At 59.2% G+C, this 20,899-nt stretch overlaps 1 protein-coding gene across 1 annotated transcript; it reads left to right on the plus strand.

Annotated features, from left to right (window-relative positions):
- The first annotated feature begins 100 nt into the window (after positions 1–100).
- Positions 101–20,589, plus strand: STKLD1 (serine/threonine kinase like domain containing 1). The gene is given in 22 exon segments (XM_082469513.1): positions 101–336; positions 2,025–2,111; positions 5,175–5,219; positions 6,524–6,598; positions 7,633–7,734; positions 9,671–9,741; positions 10,473–10,588; positions 11,993–12,111; positions 12,652–12,815; positions 13,427–13,597; positions 13,865–14,060; positions 14,180–14,287; positions 14,398–14,541; positions 14,650–14,764; positions 16,218–16,568; positions 17,008–17,148; positions 17,934–18,062; positions 18,611–18,747; positions 18,749–18,959; positions 19,252–19,357; positions 19,653–20,206; positions 20,418–20,589. Coding segments are annotated over 22 exon segments (3,327 nt in total). The 5' UTR covers positions 101–321; the 3' UTR covers positions 20,588–20,589.
- The last annotated feature ends 310 nt before the right edge of the window (positions 20,590–20,899 follow it).

Raw genomic sequence — 20,899 nt, forward strand, 5'->3', positions numbered from 1 at the left:
CCGCCGCGCTCAGGCCCCGCCCACCGCACTCGAGGCCCCGCCCTCCCCGCTCGAGGCTCCGCCCTCTCCTTCCTGAGGGCCGGCCTGCTGGAGACGCGCGGGTGCCCCAGCGGGCACTGTGACACTGTTCGGGCAGGGAGGGTCCCTGGATCAGGCCAGCACGCGGGGCTGAGGGGCGCCCCCAGCGTGGGGGATGGGCGCTCACCGGACGCGGTCCAGACTGAGCATGCTCAGTTCAGGGTCCGACTCGGCTCGGGCTAGCGGTGCACCCCAGAGCCCAGTGGAGGGGCAGGGAGGCCGGGAGTCTCCCCGCAAGACACCATGGAAAAGTACCAGGTGCCGAGTTGTCCGCTGGTGGGGAGGCGGGGGCGACGAGGGGCCGACGGACAGGGGCGAGCCCAGGACCTGGATCTCCTAACGCCACCCCCGGCCCCCTACCGGTTTAACGATCACGAGGGGCCAGCGGCCAGGTCCGACCCCAGGGAGGCAAGGGGCCCGTGTTGCGGCCAGTGTCTGCTTCTAGCTCATAGGGTGACCTCGGGTACCTCCAGACGTGACCGCCGGGGTGCCCTTTGCCCCTCTGGGCCTGGGTTTCCCCCTTTCTAAAATGGTGGATGAAATTAAGGCCTCTCCAGTCTGTGAATATGGAGGATGGAGGACACCTTCATCCTTTTCACCCATGGGTCCATGTGCTTCGGCCCCTAGAGACAGGACACCCTAGAACGTTCAGAATTCATAATCAGACTCCCCTAGACTCCTAAAACACCCCATCAGTAGTCCCTAGCTGGGGGAACTTGGGCCTTTTCCAGGGCCTGTGAAAATGTTTAGGACGTGAAAAATTCACAAAACAAAAGGAAAGCTGCAAAATAAAAATAAATGAATGTTTAACTAAGATGTCAATTTTTTTAACTGTTAGAGTCAGTCTCTGTAAAAAATTCATTAATTTGACAATAATTGGTCAGTTAGATTTTTCTCACTTTGTGAGAATTCCCTTTGTGTGGGAGACTATGGGGTGTCAGCCGGTGGTAAAGCAGGTGAGCTTCTGGGTGACCAGAGAATTTTAAAAGTAGTTACTTTTTCAGGGGGGGGGAAAAAAAGACTTGATCCGAAGACAGGGGTGCATTTTACTGTTTAATTTGCCCCTTAAGAATGCTTAAGTGTGCATTCTTACACCAGCGTAAACTGCTCAGTACAGCACCCCTGTTATTCCCTGAGCGGGATTCAGGCTGCCACAGGGGCTGGGTTACAGAATCCTGAAACTTTTCTGGACTCTGAGAATCCTTAGACGCGGGGTTCCACCCCCTGTGTGCCCTCCTCGGCATCCTGCCCCCTTCCCCCCATCCTCTGATGACTGTAATCCCATCATCCACCCTCACCTATCCCTCAGCCTCCTTGTGCAGAGTTCTGGCATGGCGGCCATCTCTCTGCAGGTCTGGCTCGATGCGCCAGCTCTGGAGTCAGACCCCAGAGTTCCAGTCGACTCCCGGCCCTCTCAGTTATTAGTGTTGTAGCCTCAGGCAAGGACCCTGCTCCCTGTGCCCCAGTTTCCTCCAGTGTAAACAAGGAGATAGCAACAGCGCCGACTGCGTGGGTGGCTGTAAAGTGCTTGGCACGTGCCAGGCACACACACGGCTGTGACTATGATTGCACCAATTATGGACCAGTTACTTTCTTGTTTGGTTGCCCAGTTTGGAGGTGGATGCCGGAAGCTGGGATCCTAGGGGGCTAGAGAGAGTGAAGAAACCCTCTGCCCCAGGGAGGTGCTGGCTCTTGGATGCCTTGCAGGTCCTCACCACAGACTGGAGAAGGGGTGTGGGGTGGTGGACAGAGCTCCAGAGTCGACCTCAAGGAGATGGGCTCAGGTTCTGCCTTCACAGGCCTCCTCAGCCTTCTGGGCCATTTCCTCGTTTGCCAGCCCACGAGGGAAGTCAGTTAGGAGGACCGGAAAAGACACTGGAGGTGGGCACGCTTTGGAAAGTGAAAAGCTGTGTACGCTTTCCTGAAAGCTTCTCTTTTGCTGGTAGATTTTGGACTGGCTGAATCCTGGGGCCTTGGGGGTGAACCTTCTGGTGGAGGAGACAAAAACCAAAGTAAAGCACGTGATAAAGCAGGTAAGAGGCCGTGCCTGTGGCACCCAGTGGGGCTGGCTCCCCAAACACACACCGATCGTCCCCATGTTAGAGAAAGGCGATGTGACAGCGGGTTCCTCTCTGCCAGCAGTCACGAAGGAAGATCCAGCGGGCTGGGGGGGCGGATAGACGGGGATGGGGGTGACACGAGGCTCCTCGGGCTTCCCCGCCGACTCACCTCTCTCACCCTGATGGAGAAGGAATGCTCACGTTCGCTCCACCAGCAACCCTACCCACCATTGACGCGGACATCGCGCCCGGCATCAGCATCGTCTTCTTTCATCTCCCGCCACCTCAGCAAAGCGGGACTGATGACCCCGCTTTACAGCCAAGGATAGGGAGGCTGGAGCGGGTGGCCAGGGACTTGCCCAAGGTCACACAGGTTTAAGGACAGAACGCTGACCCCGGGCCCTTCCTTCACCTCCTCACCAGGGCTGGCACGGCCGGGTGGAGAGCTCACCTGCAGAAGGAGAGCCCTTAGCGTGTCCAAGACCAAGCAGTCCAGACGAATGGAGGGTTCTAGGGAAGAGCTTCGCTGGTGGCCGCTGCGGGCGCCCTTCCCCCCTGCCAGGCCTCCCGTCTGTGCAGCAGCTCAGCCCCGAGGCAGCAGGGCTGGAAGTCCTACCGGTCTCCTGCTCCATTGCTGGCTGGCTGTGGGGTTGCCCCATTGTCTCACGGGCCCATGGGGCAGGATGGGTGACTGCCTTCACCATCAAGGAGCTTTATTCTTTTTTTTGAATTTTATTTTATTTTTTTTTTAATACAGCAGGTTATTAGTTATCCATTTTATACATATTAGTGTATATGTCAGTCCCAAGGAGCTTTTTTAAAAGTCAGTCAATCTTTCTAAACAAAATGGAGGAACAGGGTTGTATATCCTTTCAGGGTTTTTTGGTAAGCATTTATAAAATTCTTGGTTTTTTACAAGAATCGTGCTGGGACTTCCCTGGTGGCCCAGTGGCTAAGACTCTGCGCTCCCAGTGCAGGGGCCCCGGGTTTGATCCCTGGTCAGGGAACTAGATCCCACATGCTGCAACTAAGGTCCCGCACGCGACAATGAAGATCCCACGTGCCGCAACTAAGATCCAAATAAATAAATAAATATTAAAAGAAAGAATGGTGCTGAACTTGATAATGTGCTTTTCCCCACTCAGTGTATGGCAGATGTTGTTGGTACTGCTGACACATCTTCCTCCTTCCCTGGCTCTGGTGGCCGTATGGACCCCCCTGCTTGATGTGCCATGACTGACCCAACCCATCCACTCAGGGGGATAAGGGCTTAGCTTGTTCTCGATTTTTCACTCTGTATAAGCAACTCTGATAAACAACCTTATAGTTAATTTTTTTGAGGATCCATGATTTTCTTGGGATAAATTCCTAGGGGTGGGATTTCTAGGTCGAAAGAGGTGGTAATTTGAAGGCTTTCAGTATGTTTTTGGCCAAAATGACTTCAGCATGAGCCCCTGGAACAGAAGGAAGGGATGTGTGGTGCCGCCGCATCTGGGGTCTTTACGTGGATTGGGGAATCACCCACTAACTGCATTTTCATCTACGATCACCCCAGTTACAGGAGTTTTTCATTTGTAAATCTTATGAGCAAAAGTTCTGGGTAAGGATCTGGTAAGATGCGGTGACAGTATGAACCCACAGTCTTTGCCACCAAGTATGTTGCAGACTCAAAGTTCGGTGCTGCCCTGACCACCACCCTCTCTCCCTCTCCACGCATTCCCCACCGCCCACATTCAGTGACGGGGACAAGCCTCCCAATATGAATGAGGAATACAGTGAAGAGGCTGATACTTTGCCAACCAGAGCAGAGCTCTTTGGCTCTGGGGGCAACACATTGTTTTCTCCCCTGCTTTCAAGATGGTCTGAAAATGGATCCTCTAATGATTCCTTGGAGGTGAGGTTATGTTATCCTAAACTTATCCTTGCAATAGGAGCAAAGGTGATCTCATTGCTCAAAGGATTTTTGGATCCCTTCCTTAGGAACATCTCCAGGCCCCATCTGGTGGCATGTGATGGGGCATGAATACAGGCGCCTGGCAGCCCTGGTGAATAATGATGGTGATGATGATAGTGGTGGTGATAATGGTGATGGAGATGGTGATGATGTGGTGATGGTGGTGGCGGTGGGATGGCGGTGGTGGTGATGGTGATGGTGGTGGTGGTGATGGTGGTGGTGGTGGTGATGGTGATGGTGATGATGTGGTGATGGTGGTGGTGATGATAGTGATTATGATGGTGATGGTGGTGGTGGTGATGGTGATGGTGGTGGTGGTGATGGTGGTGGTGGTGATTGTGATGGTGGTGGTGGTGATGGTAGTGGTGGTGATGGTGGTGGTGATGGTGGTGGTGATGGTGATGGTGGTGGTGGTGGTGGTGATGGTGATGATGTGGTGATGCAGGTGATGGTAGTGATTATGATGGTGATGGTGGTGGTGGTGGTGGTGATGGTGGTGGTGGTGATGGTGGTGATGGTGATGATGTGGTGATGCAGGTGATGATAGTGATTACGATGGTGATGGTGGTGGTGGTGGTGGTGGTGATGGTGGTGGTGGTGATGGTGATGGTGGTGGTGGTGATGATGGTGGTGGTGGTGATGGTGGTGGTGGTGATGGTGGTGATGGTGATGATGTGGTGATGCAGGTGATGATAGTGATTATGATGGTGATGGTGGTCGTGATGATGAGCGTGGTGTTGGTGATGATAGTGATTATGATGGTGGTGGTGGTCGTGATGATGAGGGTGGTGGTGGTGATGATAGTGATTATGATGGTGGTGGTGGTGATGGTGGTGGTGATGGTGATGGCGGTGGTGGTGGTGATGGTGGTGGTGGTGGTGATGGTGATGGTGATGATGTGGTGATGGTGGTGGTGATGATAGTGATTATGATGGTGATGGTGGTGGTGGTGGTGATGATGGTGGTGATTATGATGGTGATGATGGTGGTGGTAATCGTGGTGGTGGTGGTGATGGTGGTCATGATGATGATGGGGGTGTTTACTGCATGTTTACCAACCTAGTGCTCTTGTGCCCCTGCAGGTGGAGTGCATTGACGAGCATCAGGCCAACGAGGCCCTGGAGGAGGTAACTCTCTGGGTGGTTCCCTCTCTACAGGACATGATGCAGGACACACAGAGACTGTTCTGCACCCCACTGTGGCATGATGGGTGGAAGCCTGGTGGAGGCATGGAGGGTCAGAACCAGCTCTTGCCCTGTGCTATGAAGTCAGAGGCCCCCAGGTCATGAAGGGAGTCTGTGTACGAAACACTCATTTCTAAATCCAGGTGCTGACAACTTAGAATATATGTTCTCAGAGAAGATGATAACCTTTAAATGTTGGCTAGGTCCCTAGGCTGAGGTACCAATAACCATCTTTTAAAAGATTTTTTTCTTCAATTGTAAAAGTATCAGTTACAATAGAACATTTGGAAAATAGAGAATTGGTTAACAAAGAAAATATAAACTCTTTTACGTTCCTCAAATCTGCCAGTCAGAACTGACAGTAACATCCTGATTTATAATAATAGCAGAAACAGCTGCATATACTTCGATTTGCCGGCAAAGGCTCTGTGTCATTTTTCTCTGCTTTTCTTCAATTTCACATGAGGTTAAATGTCTCCCTTCCTACCTAATGGTCACTTGTTTGTCTTTTTTCCGGAATCACCAGCTTTTGAGCTTTGCCAGCAAACAGCTCTTCTGTCCACAGTGTGTCTGACACGTGGTGATGGACCCAGGCCACATTCATGAAAGAAAGAATGTGGGGGGCCGTCCCGCGCGCCCCCCCAGCATCACAGCCCCCTCTCCCTCCCCCACCCCACTAGGCGACCTCCTTTCACACCCAACCTGCCATCATAAGCAGCTGTCCGTCTGGCCCAAGTCGCTAAGGGAGCCGTTTCTGCTGCCTAATTGTGTTTGTTTGCAAAGCACTTTGAGCTGAGGGCAGCGGCCCCGGGACCTCTAGTGTACACAGCCAGGAGGCCAGGTGGCCTGGGCACAGCAGCAGCGGCCGGCCTCCCGTTGGCCACGCGCCCTTCTTCAGCCAACCTGGACTGTGCTTGTTTCCAGCGCGCCAGGCACTCTGCCTGCATCGGCTTCCCTAGTCCTCCTGACTCCCCTGTGAGGCGGGTACCACCGTTACTGCCGTTTCCAGATGAGGCTGGGAGGCTCAGAGAGGTTGAGGAGCCTCTCCGCAGTCACACAGCACAGCCAGCACGTGCCAGAGACAGGACCTACCCTGGGCTGTCTGGCCCCTAACCTCCGGCTGCCCACCCTCCCTGGGCCCGCGCTCAGAGCTGGAAGCTTGTGGTTTTTGTTGGGACGTGTGACAGAAGCGCCTCTAGAAGCAGTGTTTCCCTAACATCTCCACTTTCTCTGGCCTCGCCCCGCAGTTGCTGCCGCTGCTGAAGCTTCAGCACGCCCACGTCTCCATCTACCAGGAGCTCTTCATCGTGTGGAACAGTGAGGTGGGTCAGAGCTGACCCCGCGGGCTCAGCAGGCACTTGGGGCGGGCACAGAACACCCCCCGCCGTGCGCCTCCAGCGCCAATGGCCGCGGCGCTGAGCGCAGCTCCCCCGACTCAGCGCTCACCGGGCCACGCCGGGGGCTCTCTGGGCATCATCTCACGTGCGCCCCACAGCCTCTGCGTAGAAGGGTCACTGTCCCACTTTCTGGAAGAAGTGGAGGCTGGGAGAAACCAGCTGGCGACAACCGAGCAGGATTCCAGTCTGGGTCTGGTCGCCCCGAGCCCCGTGCTTGGTCCCATCGGAGGGCTGACTTCTCATCTTCAAGGAGCCGGAAGCTTGCCGGTTACTCCACATGGGGCTGAGCTGGGGGATGCGGGGGGCTAGAGGGGAAGGGGGCCAGGTGTGACCCCACAGTCAGACCCCCATCTGGGCTGACAACCGAGAGAGGGGCCGGGAGGAGTGGAGGGGCCCCCTCCCCTTCAGCTGGGCCCTGAGGAAAGCCGTGGGGAGGGACCCTCACCACCTGTACCCCCAAGTATTTTCTGAGCACCCCCTCACGCTCTCAAGGGGGACACAGAAGCCAAGAGGACATGTCACTGCGGGAGGGAAGGCAGGGTGCTCTGAGAGGCCTGACGGGGGCTGCTGGGGTCCCGTCGGGTGCAGGCCCCTCAGAGGGAGGAGTGGATCTCAGCTGAGCCCTAAGGGACGAAGGACCCGGTGCCCCAGGCACAGTGGTCTACGTGTGCGGTGGCCAGGAGACCCCGTGCACCTTTAGGAAACGTCCATGCGGCTTAGTGTAGATGGGGGGGGTAGGGGGTGGGGGGAGGAGAGAGGAGGCGGAGGCGGGAACTGCTCAGGAGGGCCTGTCCCGCCACCGCCCCTCCCCCCAGAAGGGGGCATCCTCCCATAGCCACTGCCGGTGGTGGCCTGGCTGGGAGGAAAGACCTGGAGTGGGTGATGGCCCGGAAGCCCCCAGGCCTGGGCCTCTGGGGGCCAGAACTCGGCACCTGGCTAAGGGGCTGTGTCCCCTGCAGATCTCCTCTCTGTTCCTTTGCCTGGTGATGGAGTTCCACGAGGGAAGCTTCCAGGATGTCATTGAGAAGAAGAGGGCGGCAAAGAGAGTCATTGACTCCCAGGTAAGACAGACTCTCTGGGACACCAGGCCTGGGGGCTGCCTGGACCCTGTGATGCCACAGGCCCCACAGCGGGGGGTAGAGGGGCAGGCACCGATGAGTCTGGTCTCATTTCTTCTGACAGTTATGAATGAAGGTATTTGCATACCGTAATGTGCACAGATCTTAAGTGTACACCTTGGTGCGTTCTGCATAGGCAGACACTCCCGTCCCCTCCCTCACATGAGGTCAGAGCGTTCCTGGACCTCCAGACAGTCCCAGCCAGTACCCAGGGTTCGACTTCGGCCTCCAGAGATCCTTCTGCCTATCCCTGAAGTTCTCATAAATGGGCTTATACAGCACGTTGTCTGCTTGTGTCTGGTTTCTCGCGTTCATCCCGTGCTTTGAGATTTACCCACCTGTGAGTGTGTCAGGAGAGCATCCCTCCCCATGGCCAGGGGCCGCTCTGTCGATGGCCACATCACCATCAGTGTATCTGGTCCAGCACTGTGAGCATCTGGGTTGCTTCCAGTTTGGGGCTATTATGAAGAAGGGCTGCCATGAACACTGCTGGGCATGTGTTTTGACGGACCTAAGGCTTCATTTTCTGGGTGACCATGGAGTTGTTGGGTCACAGAGTCGGTGCGTGTGCTGCCGCAGCCAGTGTCCCAGTTTTCCAGGGTGGTTGGTTGACTCGGTGTTGACTCTCATCCCAAGTTGTGAGCCTTCCGGCTCTGCATCCTGGCCCACATTTCACTGTGTCAGTCTTCTTAATTTTAATTAAAAATTACATTTTAGTTTCAATTATTTTGAGTAGTCATGGTGAGCACTTTTTGGCCATTTGGAAATCTTCTTTTGTGCCTGTTCAGGTCTCTTGCCCATTTAAACATTAGGGTTGTCCGTCTTTTCTTGTTGATTTGTCAGAGCTCTTTATATATTATGGACATGGTGTCCAGATGTCCTCTCCCAGTCTGTGGCTTGCCAGTTCACTTTCTTAATTGTAATGAACTCTGGTTCATCAGTGTTTCCTCTGTGGCTGGTGCCTTCTGAGCCTTTAGAGAAGCCTTCCCCGCCCCAAGGTCATGACGATATTTTCCTCTGTTGCCCTCGGAGCTGGTTCCATCTTGCTTTCACATTTAGGTCTATGACCCACCCCAAATAAATTTTGCCTGCTTTTGCTCTGAACATGCCTCTGTTCTGTTGGGCCTCCAGGCAATGCGACCCTGCTGGGGGGTTCCAAGGGGCACGCAGCTCCTCTCCCAAAGTGGGCCTCAGAGACAGCCTCTGAGTGGGTTTCAAACTTTGTTTGTAGTAGAACCCTGTCGAGCACAAAAATGTTCTCAGAACTCCCAGTAAGGAAAGCAGAGCTACTCTAGTCAGGGGTCTGGGGGTCAGTGGAAGGTGGAGTGGCAGGAACCCCGGGGTCCTGCCTGCTCAGCCCCTCTCTTGACACCCCAGGTGGAATCCAGGGTTCCTAGGAACACGGTTTGAAAATCACTGCCCTGGAAACCAGGTGGATCTTGTGTCTGACACAAACTGCTTTCAGAATGTTCTCTCTCAGGGCTCTTTCCATTCTAATGCCCTGGAGAGGCAAACTCCAAGTAGCAGCTGCAGACTTCAGCATCTCTGGTACCCATGGGGTGGGGCCCGGGCGGGCCTAGAGCCCCAGGGCCCCCAGGTCTCCTGGAGACAGGAGTGGGGGTCTGGAGACCAGGGCGTCGCCAGCTAACAGGGCATTTCTGTCCGGAGGGCCTTGAAGCAGCCTGCAGCAGAAGCTCCTGCGCTGGCTCTGAGCTGTTGGCCTCTCACTTCAGGCCCATCTCAAGACGCAGGGCGGGAACTGGCCGCGACCCTGCTGGCTGCTCTGAGTGGCCACTGACCTGCCTAAGAAGAGCAGCCGGGAGGCCCACCTGGGAGCTTTCAGGTCCCCCAGTCCTGGCATCTCTCGCTCTTTCCCCAGTGGATGCAGAACATGCTGGGCCAGGTGTTGAATGCGCTGGAGTACCTGCACCAGCTGGACATTATCCACAGGTGACCGGGTGGCCAGGCTGCTTGAGGAGAAAAGGCACCTCCTGGGGGTGGCACCTCCTGGTGGCAGCGCCTGGGCGCGGGCCCAAGAGAGAGAGGTGCAGCTGGGATAAGGATGGGCCCCTCCCCCTCCCAGAGCACCTCCCTGGCTTAAAGAGAATGTCACCCCCTCCACGACCCTCCCCATGCACAGACCTGGCAGTTGGTTCTAAAGTGCAAGGGAAGAACCAGATAACAGCACTGAGGAGAGATTAGGCCGCCCGAGGGCCTCTGGGCACTCCCAGGCTGAGCTTTCGACCTGCCGGTTTCATTCTCCGGAATCGTGATTTGAAGGATCAGTGCCATATTTAAAGGAGGAGAGAAAACTGTGTGAATCAAATGTAGGAAGGAAATGCTCGAGATTCCGTGTTAATGTCACTGGACCTTACGAAATGATGGAAAGCCAGGCCCCAAACAAACTCGCAGCTGAGATCTGGAAGGACGTTAGCGGAGGGATCACGAAGGATCGGGTGTTTCCTTACTTGTAGTTGGCTTGTTTTTCCCATTTGAAGTAACAGTATATTTATGCTTACAGGAAACAATATTTAAAAAGTGGCTGAACAGGGCATCTACTGAGGAGAGAGGAGGAGGGGTGTGGGCTGCTGCGCGGCCCTGGGTGTGGCGGGTGCGGAGGGTTCACAGACGGACGTGGCCCTGCCGGGCGGTGGGTGGAAGGGCGCGCCTCTCGGTTTCAGGAACCTCAAGCCCTCCAACATCGCCCTGGTCAGCAGCGACCACTGCAAACTGCAGGACCTGAGCTCCAACGCACTCATGAGCGACGTAGCCAAGTGGAATGTCCGTGCAGAGGAAGGTGCCTGGCGTCCTCCCAGCCGGGGGACAGCGGTGGCTGGGGAGCACTGGGGGAGCGCCCCATTCAACCGAGTGGGTCGCCCCTGGAGTCCAAGGGCAGTGGCCACTCTAAGTGCTGGAACAAGGCAACAGCAAACCTCTCCCTGCTCAGAAGGTCCCCACAGACCCCCTTGCCTGGATTGTAGCTGAGATGAAGCACCACCGTGGGGCGGGGGGCTGCAGGGTCCAAAAGACACTCAGAAAATGTTAACCTTCAAGAAGGGGCAAGGCAGGCCTCAGAAGGAAGGAAACTGACATGCACAGAGGGAGGGCTGGTGGACGGCAGGCAATGGCTCGGGCTGGATTACTTTACTGAGTCTCAAAATAACCCAGGAGGTGGTAAAGGTGCGCAGTCAGGGGAGAGAAGTTTTCCTTCCTTTAAAAAGACAACAGGGCAAAGGGAGCTGGGCTTCAACCCTATAACGGCTATCAGGGGTGGAGAGAGCAACTCTCCAGTGGAGAACTCCAGAGTCCCGGGCTGGCAGGGACCAGTGGCACGCTGTCCTTGGGGGATGGATGGACGGGTGGGTGGGTGGGTGGATGGACGTGTGGGTAGATGGATAGATGAGTGGGTGGGTGGATGGACACGTGGATAGATGGACATGCAGATAGATGAACAGATGGATAGATGGGTGGAAGGATGGATAGGTGGGTGTGGGTAGACAGGTGGGTGGGCAGGTGAGTGGATGGGTGTAGGTGGCAGGGGCCCTTGGAGCCCACCCCTTTGCTCTTTGTTTGGGGAGTGGAGGTCCGGAGAGGGAGGGGCTGCCTGAGGCCTGTCAGGCACTCGTAGAGCTGGGCCGGGGACCCTGTTCCTTTGGCTCCCTGTCTGGAGTTCAGGTTTGTTTGTTTATGTATGTATGTATGTATTTTTTGGCCGCACTGTGCAGCATGCGGGATCTTAGTTCCCCGACCAGGTATCGAACCCGTGCCCCCGGCAGTGGAAGCGCAGAGTCTTTACCACTGGACAGCCAGGGAAGTCCCAGGGGTTCAGGTTTAGAAACTAGGGCAGGGCAACTGGAACATTGCCTCAAGGTCCCGACTAAATGTTGGGAGGGGCAAGACGTTTATGGAGGGTGCAGACTTTAGCCTTCGTGGCACATGCCCCTTCCGACTATTTCTGCAGCTGTAGTGGGACACAGATGCGCACACGGCCAGCCTGGTGGGCCCCTGCCGAGATGGGCAGCCTCACTGGCTGAAGATCAAGGGCCAGGATCTTACTGACCAGGGGGCTTCTTCCTTTTCCCCCTCAGATAGCACGTCTCTCCCTCCCTGGAGAAGGGTGATGGAGGGCTCATTTTTCAAGCTGCTTGCTTCCCCAGGGAGCGCGGGGCTCACGCATCCCCCACTTCACTCCTGCCAACAGACCCCTTTCACAAGTCCTGGATGGCCCCCGAAGCCCTCAACTTCTCCTTCAGCCAGAAATCTGACATCTGGTCCCTGGGCTGCATCATTCTCGACATGGCCGGCTGCTCCTTCCTGGATGTGAGGGGCCTTCCGTCCACCCCTCCCCGCCACACCTGAACCCCACTCCCCACAGCCCCAGGGAGCCAGGCTCTGCCCACCCCCGGCCCTGAAAGGGGCGTGTTCTTCCCACCGGCATCCTCCTGCCCACGCTGAGTGCCTCTGTGGGGCTGTGTGGAGGCCCCCCGCTGCCCCAGCTGCCGGGGGACCCCGCATTTGGGCCTGCTGGGCCCTCGTGTGGTGGTGATGACGGTGATGGTAACATTCACCGCCCAAACAGCGCCCCCTTATGGACAAGAACAGCTGAGTTCGCGTGCACTTACCAGCCCACAGTGGGAGTCCGGCCGTGGACGGAGGGCTGTTCCCCTGCTCCCTCCAGCCAGTGAGATGGCCACTTGCTTTTCTCTGAACCTCCATTTCTTCTTTGTACAAGAACCCTGGGGTGCAGGTGGCCTCTGTGCGTTCCTGACGGCAGCAGCCACGTCGCCTCCCCTCTGCCCGAGGTCAGGCCACCTTCCTTTAGCTGAGGAGGGGCACAGGTGGTCCTCTCTCTCCTCCTAGAGCACGGAAGCCATGCTTCTGCGGAAGTCCATCCGGAGTTCCCCCGACGGCCTGAGGGGTGTCCTGAGGACCATGGAGGAGAGGAGGGTCCCCGATGCGGAAATCTTCAGTTCCCTTTTGCCTCTGATGCTCCAGGCCGACCCGTCGGAGCGAATAACCATCAGGTGAGCTCAGCCCCTGGGGTCGCATTTCACTCTGTCAGTCTACGCGTGCACTTGGGGTTTCACCACCACAAAGCGCTCCATCCATGGACAGCGGCCCCTCCAGTTTGGACCGTCCCAAACTGTGGCCACATCTCTGCGCGCGAGACAGACAGGGCCAGCTTCGCCATCAGCTGCGGGAGGCACAGCCCAGGGCCCAGGAAAATGTTTTAACTCTAATGTATTTTACAGTCAGAAGAACAAAACGATCCATCCTGGGTTATGTTCACCTTTATACCAACACAGCCAGAAATTGTGATTTTTTTGGTCTATGTTATGGAGGAAGGGGCCCAGGCGAGTGCAAGTGCCAGGGCCCAGCACTGTCCCCCCTTGGCCCCTCCTGGAGGGGGAATTGCTGCCGTGCCCGCTGGACGCACTGTGATGCTGGGAGGGGTGCCCAAAGCAGGTGGAGGCCCAGCAGCTGCCGGGCGCAGAGCGGGCGCAGGGCGGGCACAGAGTGGGCGCAGGGCGGGCGCAGAGCGGGCAAAGGGCGGGCGCAGAGCGGGCAAAGGGCGGGCGCAGAGCGGGCACAGGGCAGGCGCAGGGCCAGTTGGCGGCTCTCTGCCCCTCCCCAGGGACGTGATTCACTTCACGTTTGTGAGCAGCGACTTCAGGTCCTCCAGCGGTGCCCTGATGCTGCACCGGCAGGTGGTGCCCGAGTTCATCATCGACATGCTGCTAGAAAGCAACGTCGCCAGCATCTTAGGTGATGATGGGGCCCCGAGGGGGCGGCGCCGGAGGCCGCTGTGGCCCCGGCACCCCATTGTCTTTAGCTGGGGGGGCAGTGATCCCCCCCCAGTCCCCTGGACTGCTCCTCACACATGGCCGGTGGGCTTGCCCCTCATCCATCCCAAGCACTGCTTTGCTCAGGGAACCGCCCCCTCAGATAGCCCCGAGCTTACCTAGAGCAGAGTTCATCTCTGTGGCCAGGCCCCGCCTGCCTCCCCCGTTCCGGCCACACAGTCCTCGACGTCACCGAACAGCCCCCCTCACTGCCATGCACCCCACCACAGACTCCGCACCTTTTGCTCGCTCGCCCGGCACGCGGCGGCCCGGTGCCCGGAGTGCCTTCCCCAGTCAGCAGCACCTCCTGTGTGGTTGCTACATGCCCGGAACGGTGCTCACACTGGGGCCGGCACAGCAGCCAACGTGGACCAGCAGGCATGGCCCTGCAGCAAGGTGAAGCGGCCCAGGGGCTCCGTGTGCAATGTGACATGTGCAGGCCTGAGACTCCAGGCGCAGTGCTGGCTGGTCACCGCCCCCCACAAAGGTGCACACGATAGACTCCGCGTGCCCAGCCTGGGGGCTACACCCACGGTCTTGGGTAGAGAACGGATCTGGAGGTCATCTTCAAGTTCCGGGGTGGCTCCGCCCCCCATCCCTCCGTGTCCCTGGTGTGGGTGGGCTACTCCCTCCTCCCCGTCAGTGGCTCCCTGGTGGGCTGCCTGTGATAAGGGGCTGCCACCTCTGCCTCCCTTTCTGGGGAAGGGGACCCGTGAGGCCCCAGCTGCTCAGTCTCCCTGTCTCGTGGCCACGGGCTTTGGAGGCAGACAGCCGGGTCCAGCTGAAGGCCATCGCCCTGAGTGCCCTGGAGGGAGTCACCCGAGGGAGGTGTGGAGTGGAAGCACGCCCTGGGCGGGCTCTGAGGCAGATCCAGGTTCGACTTCGGACAGGTGCCTCGGCCGGGAAGGTGAAGATGAGAACGGCGCCACCTCGTGCCGGGTCACGTGGGTCTGTGCAGTGGCGCTCACGGATGGGCCCCCGGTGCCCCGGCCCGCAGGCGGGTCCCTGAGCCAAGGCGCCTCCCCGTGCTGCCCTGTCCCCTGCAGAGGTCATGCAGAGCTTCTCCAGCCACCCCGAAGTCCAGCAGAGGGCCATGAAGAGGCTCCTGAGAATGTCTGAAGATCAGCAAGGTAGAGCCGCCACCCTCTCGCCTTGCCCCGGGGCCCCAGCCCCTCCAGCTTCCCTAGCTGGTACTTTCGGACGCCGGTTTACATTCCCATGAGCATCCACGGCTTCACCACCTGCTTGGAACAGGAGCCTGGACTTCCTCCTGTGCCGCCGCTTTCACTGAGCAGACGAGTCGGTGGTGGGGTGGCTCGGCATCCGAACCATTTCTCGGGGCCTCCCCTCACGTGCTCTTTGTGGATGCTTGATACACACCCCGTCTCTGCCGCCATTCCTCTGGTTGGGCATTTGAGTGGTTGTCGATTTCCCGGTATCACAAGCAATGTTATACAGCCCACCCCGGGGCATATGTGTGTGTGCTCTGTGTGTTTCTGCAGGATAAATTCCCAGATGTGCAGGCTGGGAATACTTCATGTTCTCATAGATACTGCAAATTGCCCTCTGTCGATGCACCAACTTCCTCACCTCTCAAGAGTGCAGGAGAACACCTCTTCCCCCAACTTTCTCCATCGAGGAGTATTAATATTTTTAATTTTGCCAAAACATGAGTTCGTAAAATCTCTGCCCTCAATCTCTGTCTCACCAGCCTGACTATTACATTCATTCACTCACTCATCCATCCATCCATCCATCCACCTGTCTCTCCATCTGTCCACCCATCCATCCTTCCATAGATGGTCGTCCCAGTGGCCGGGACAGCAGAGATCATAAAGGCCCAGTACCAGCCCTCTAATGAGGTAGCAGACCTCACCTTGGCCATTTCCCTTCCCCTCCCTCTCCTTCCCTGTGACCCCATCTGGAGCAAGGCTGTGGCCAGGAGAGAGTCCATGGGAAGAGATTCTGCCTTCCCAGAGAGAGTGAGAGAGGCTGCTGGGCCCCTTCCCAAGACTGGCCTCGGCTGTCACCCCAGAGCCACACCTGCCTCAGACAGCCTCGCTTGGAGACGGGCTAGCCATGGCTTGGCTTCCCTGGTGCCAGCGCTTTTGTTCTTGTCATTCTTACCAGGAGGACACAGGCTGAGAAAGGTGAGGCAGCAGTTAGGAAGGGGTGCAGCTGTGTGGACCCCGGGCTGCCCACCACTGCCTCCCCCCCTTGCCAGCACACGCCCTGGCCCAGAGGAAGGTCTAAGGGACCCACAGATGTCCCCTCTCAGGGCAGTAACGGCCAAGGGCTCTGGAGTCAGATAGGCTGGGTTCAAAGCAAGGCCTCTCATCTCCCTGACGCTGTTTTCTCATCTGTCAAATGAGAATCGATCTTGTAGAGCTGCTGGAATAAGAAGATCCCTATGGCAGACGCATGGCGGGCACTCCACACCCCCTGACTGATCGTGTCTGGTCACCCGTCTGCTCGTCTACCCAGGGGCCCACGTGTGATGCGGACTCCCGTCAGGGTCTGGTCCATACCCCTTCCCGCCTCCTGCTCCTACGCCGAGTCTCACTCTGCCCCCCACCCTGCCAGGTGCGCCGTGGCCAGCGGAGCTGGTGGAGGTGTTGATCGGCATCATGAAGCAGCACGAGAGGATCCTTGACATACAGCTGTGTGCCTCCTCCCTGCTGCTCCGCACCCTGGGCCAAGGTGGGCTCCGGGCGGGGCCCGGCGAGACGCTCCGGGCACAGTTGGCTTCTCCTGCCCCCACCCTCCCACGCCAATCATCGCCCTGGCGTCTGACCCTCTGGGCACCTGTGCCCTGCTCTGCCCACCCAACCCCACCCCAGGATGACAGGCAGGGCGCAACCAGGATTGTGGGGCACCGCCCAAGGCCTGCCTCTGTGGCCCTGGACCAGCTGCTCCCCGTTCTGGCTGATCTCTAGGCATGAAACGAGGAGCTGTTGATAGGGGTCCTGTGGTGTGAGCCCAGGCAGGTGGGATGGGGTCCCAGGCGTGGGCTTCCAGGAGGGCAGCTGAGGAGGGATGGGAGAGGCTGGAGCTGAGAGCCCGAGGGCCTGGCCTCCGATTTTTAAACTGGAAATACTTCACTGCCTTTCTCACTTTAATATTTAGGTTGAATTTCCATGTAATGCTTTACACTGCACGTGATAAACGTCTACTCTGGCACGTGCTCACAGCCCTGGCAGGGCCCCCAGCCCTCCGGTCCTTGGCTCAGTCATGCAATAAGCACTTACGGGGACCTGTGCGGCACCCCAACCTCGGTTTCCTCCCTGGAGACCCCACCCCCAGCCCCGCCTGCCGCCTTCCCACCGTGGCCCCCAGCTCAGGCTTCACCGGCCTCTTCTGTCGGCCTGAGCAGCACTGGGGCAGGACCCGGCGGCCACGGTGCCGAGCGACAGCGCCATCACCCCCGCGCTGCTGAGCGCCCTGCGGAGCCACCCCGAAGAGCAGCAGCTCCTGGTCACGGTCTACAGCCTGCTCACCATCGTCGCCAGCCAGGGTGGGTGCCGCCCTCCCGTGGGCGCAGGGCTCAGGCGGGCGGCGCCGGGCCGCCCCGAGGGGACGGCTGCTCCGTCCCCAGCTTCCAGGTTCACAGTCACGTGTCCCTCTGTCAACATGCACGGGCACCGGCCAGGCGCCACCATGGGCTTCACGCCGACGTGTTTCAGGTCGCAGCCCTCGCCGCCCCACCGGCCCCGCTCAGCCCCGCTCCACAGAGGCCACCAGCAACTGGCCGAGGGACGGTGCGGGGAGAGGGTCACCACCGAGGGCTTCACACACGTTCCTCTCCTGCAGCCGCTAACCGGGTGGGCACCGCTCTCTCCAGAGGGAAGCTGGGGCCTCGCCTGGAGCCCCGCGGCCCCCAGCCCACCCTCACTCACCAGACAATCTACCATATTTCATTGCCCCCGCGCCGAGGAGTGGAAAGGGCGGCCGCGAGTAGCCATGGTGGGGCAGCAGGTGTAAATCAGGGCCACCTGGCAAACAGTGCCAGGCCATCACCCCGGGAGAGCACAGTCGTGGCCCCGTCCTGGAAGGGAAGCTTCGGAGGGCCGTCCCAGCCCAGTAATGGGATGGGAGGTGCTGGAACGGCGGCCCAGTGGATGGACCATATCCTTGTTTCTGGGTCTCATGCGGGGCATGAAACTGGCCAAGTAGGCACCCACTGGTGTGGGAGGCATGGGGTTGCAGTGCCCTAGGACCGCAGAGAAGGGGGGTGGCCCCCAGGGAGGGCTTCCTCGAGGCGGTGTTCTCCGTGGTCCTGATTCCAAGGCCCACCTACAGGACCGGCCACAGATGAGCTGCAGAGGGCCGGGCTGTGTGAGCGCATCCTGGAGCACCTGGACGCCTTCCCCAGGAACAGGGACATCGGCATCAACGGCCTGAGCCTGCTCTGGGCCCTGCTGGTGGATGGTGAGCGGGGCCCGGGGCTGGCCCCCTCCCTCTGCTGCTCCCTAACCACCCGAGAGCTGGGAGGAGAGGAAGAGAAAGGAGGGAAAGTGGACGGAAGAAGCTGCACCGGCAGGGGCAGGAAGTGCTATCCTGGGGAGGGGTGGGTTCATATTCGGACCCCCTCGTGCCCGGCCCATGGAACCCTCCAGCTCACACACATCATGGGATTTCCAGGGCAGTCCCTGGTTTCACAAGTCAGCCTTAGCACTGGGCAAACTATCTTGATTTCTGATTCAGAAAGGGGGGGCTCCCAGGCCGTGCCGCTCTCTCTCCAGGCCCCACTTGGCCCTCCAGCACCTGGGAGGTCATTTTCCCTAAGGAAAAGAGGGCTCCCAACCGTGGAGAGCCCTGCCCACACCCGGCACACAGGGTTCCCCAAACCTCCCCTTGGGGGCCCTGCCAATTCCCACCCTACAGACTGACTAGCAGGCTGGGGTTGCCCTCCCCCCACCCCAGCTTCTGCGCCAGCAAGTAGTAGGTGTCCCCTCCTCCACCCTGTCCCGTTCCAGCTGCCATCGTGAACAAGGCCCCCTTGGAGAAAGCCCCGGCCCTCATTGCTGAGGTGCTGGCCACCTACCCCACGGACGCGGAGATGGCTGAGGTCGGCTGTGCGGTCCTGTGGCTGCTGTCCTTGCTGGGTGAGCAGCCTGGGGCCCCGGGGCCGGAGAGGTGGCCCCGGACCCGCGAGACGAGGCACGTGCCGGCCCTCCGCAGGCTGCATAAAGGAGCAGCAGTTTGAAGAGGTGGTGGCGCTGCTCCTGCAGAACATCCGGGTGCACCAGGACCGGGTCCCGCTGGTGAACAACGCCTACCGGGCGCTGGCCAGCCTCGCGAAGCTGTCTGGTGAGCCTGGGGACAGCCGGGGCTGCCACTAGGAGGCGGAGGCACACTCCCCCAGCAATGCCTGCCGGCAGTCCGCAAACCAAAAGCACGCACACACTCAAAACAGGGAAGGGAAACACCTATAGTCCCATCGCCCAGATGTCGCCACGGAGACTTTCCGTACCCTCACTTCCTACCGTTCTGTGCCACTCTGCATCGTGACCACCTTCCCTGCCACCCACACGCCTGGCGTGTGCGCAGGCTCCCCTCCAGGTGTGGCTCTGAAAACAGCCCGGGAGACAGGGCTCTGAACTCCGCCTCCACGCAGACCCCAGGCTCTGCACCCGACTTGGCACCACGAGCCTTGACGGACACTCAGGGCCTGGAGCCTGGCAGAGGTTGCCGGCCGTGTGGGGTAGTTCGGCCCCTGTGAGGTCCGGCCCCCGCTGGGTGTGCAGGCTGGCAGGTCTCTGCCTGCTACTCGGCCTGAAGCAGGGAGTGTGGTGATATTCACTCCTGGAGAGAACCTCCCGAGCGGGCGGGGTCTCCGGGCCTGCCCCCCACTCCCGCCGGGATGCCGCCATCAAACGGGGTGGGGCGCTGAAGCCCTGAGAGCAAAAGGCATGTGGCTCAGTGAACAAGGAGTGGAGTCGGCAGAACCCAGCAAGCGTGCGGGACCCCAGGGCCGAGAATCTCGGCTTTGCCGCCTGCTGGCTGTTGACGGTTAAGTCCACTCCCTGGAGGGTCAGCTTCCCCCTGGGCTCCGGGAGGATTTGACACTTACGTGACATCACGGTCACTGCTCACATGGGCCCCCAGCCCCCCAGGAACCAGGCTGAACCCCGCACTGACGGGCTTCCTCATGGGGCGGGGAGGTGCCCTGGACCGTCCCCAGCACCCTCCCTGCAAGCACACCGGCCTTGGGGCCGCCGGGGCGGAGAGAGAGGCGGGTGCACATGCCACCAGAGGACACCCGCAGATGCAGAGCCAGGAAAGGCCTGACCTTGGCGGTCCCCACGCTGCAGGACAGCGTGGCGTCCCCTGCCAGCTGAGGCTCTTGCTGCCCCAGGTGCCCTGGGCTGTCAACAGCCCCACACATTCAGTACTACCGTCACCCCACCCACCCCCTCGCCCACGCCCAGAGCTGGCGGCCCTGCAGGTGGTGATGCCCGGGGAGGGCGGCAGCGGCCTCACCCTCATCCAGGAGACGTACCAGCTCCGCCAGGATGACCCGGAGGCGGTGGAGAGCATCTGCATGCTGCTGGCCCACCTCGCCTCCTACAGTGAGGACCCCCCTGCCCTCGTCACGCCCTCCCTGGAAGCCAGCATTCAAGAGGCGCCCTGCTCGCGGCTATAACCGATGGGGGAGGGGCAGGAACCCTCCGTGCCAGGCACCCTGCTGGCACGGGTGACGCCCGCTCCCGAGTCCCAGCGGTTCATGCTAAGCCTCGGGGGGTGGGGGCCTGGCCTCAGGACCCTCTGCTCTGCCCGCAGAGGAGATCCTGCCGGAGCTGGTGTCCAGCGGCATCCGGCCCCTGGTCGAGGAGATCCACGGGCGCTTCACCTCCAGCCTGGTGAGTGTCGGGGGCCGCCTCAGCCAGCCCTGGGTGGCCCAGAGCCCAGGGGCCGGACGAGCGGTTTGTGTGCAGGCGACTGCCACGTGAGTGGCTTTAAGAGGCTCTCCCTGTACCGCCCGTGTCCACACTGGGCCGAAGTAAACCCTGGAGGGGAGGAGCAGTGAGACCTCTTCAAAGAGCAAATTAAGTAACAGAAATTACTCGTTATTGGAGTAACGAGACCGTCCATGGAAACAGCTGACCTACTGTTCTCCTTCCAGGAGCTGGTTTCTTACGCACAAAGTGTGCTTCAGAAGCTGGAAGAGGCCTCGCAGCGCAGCTCCGACGGCGGGCAGTAGGCCTGGCCCAGGCAGCCGCCCGGGGAGCTCCGCCTCTCCCTCCTCATGCTGTACCTGCCGG

The sequence above is a fragment of the Balaenoptera physalus genome (assembly GCF_965194825.1).
Source record: "Balaenoptera physalus genome assembly, chromosome: 7".
In the NCBI taxonomy this organism is placed as follows: domain Eukaryota; kingdom Metazoa; phylum Chordata; class Mammalia; order Artiodactyla; family Balaenopteridae; genus Balaenoptera; species Balaenoptera physalus.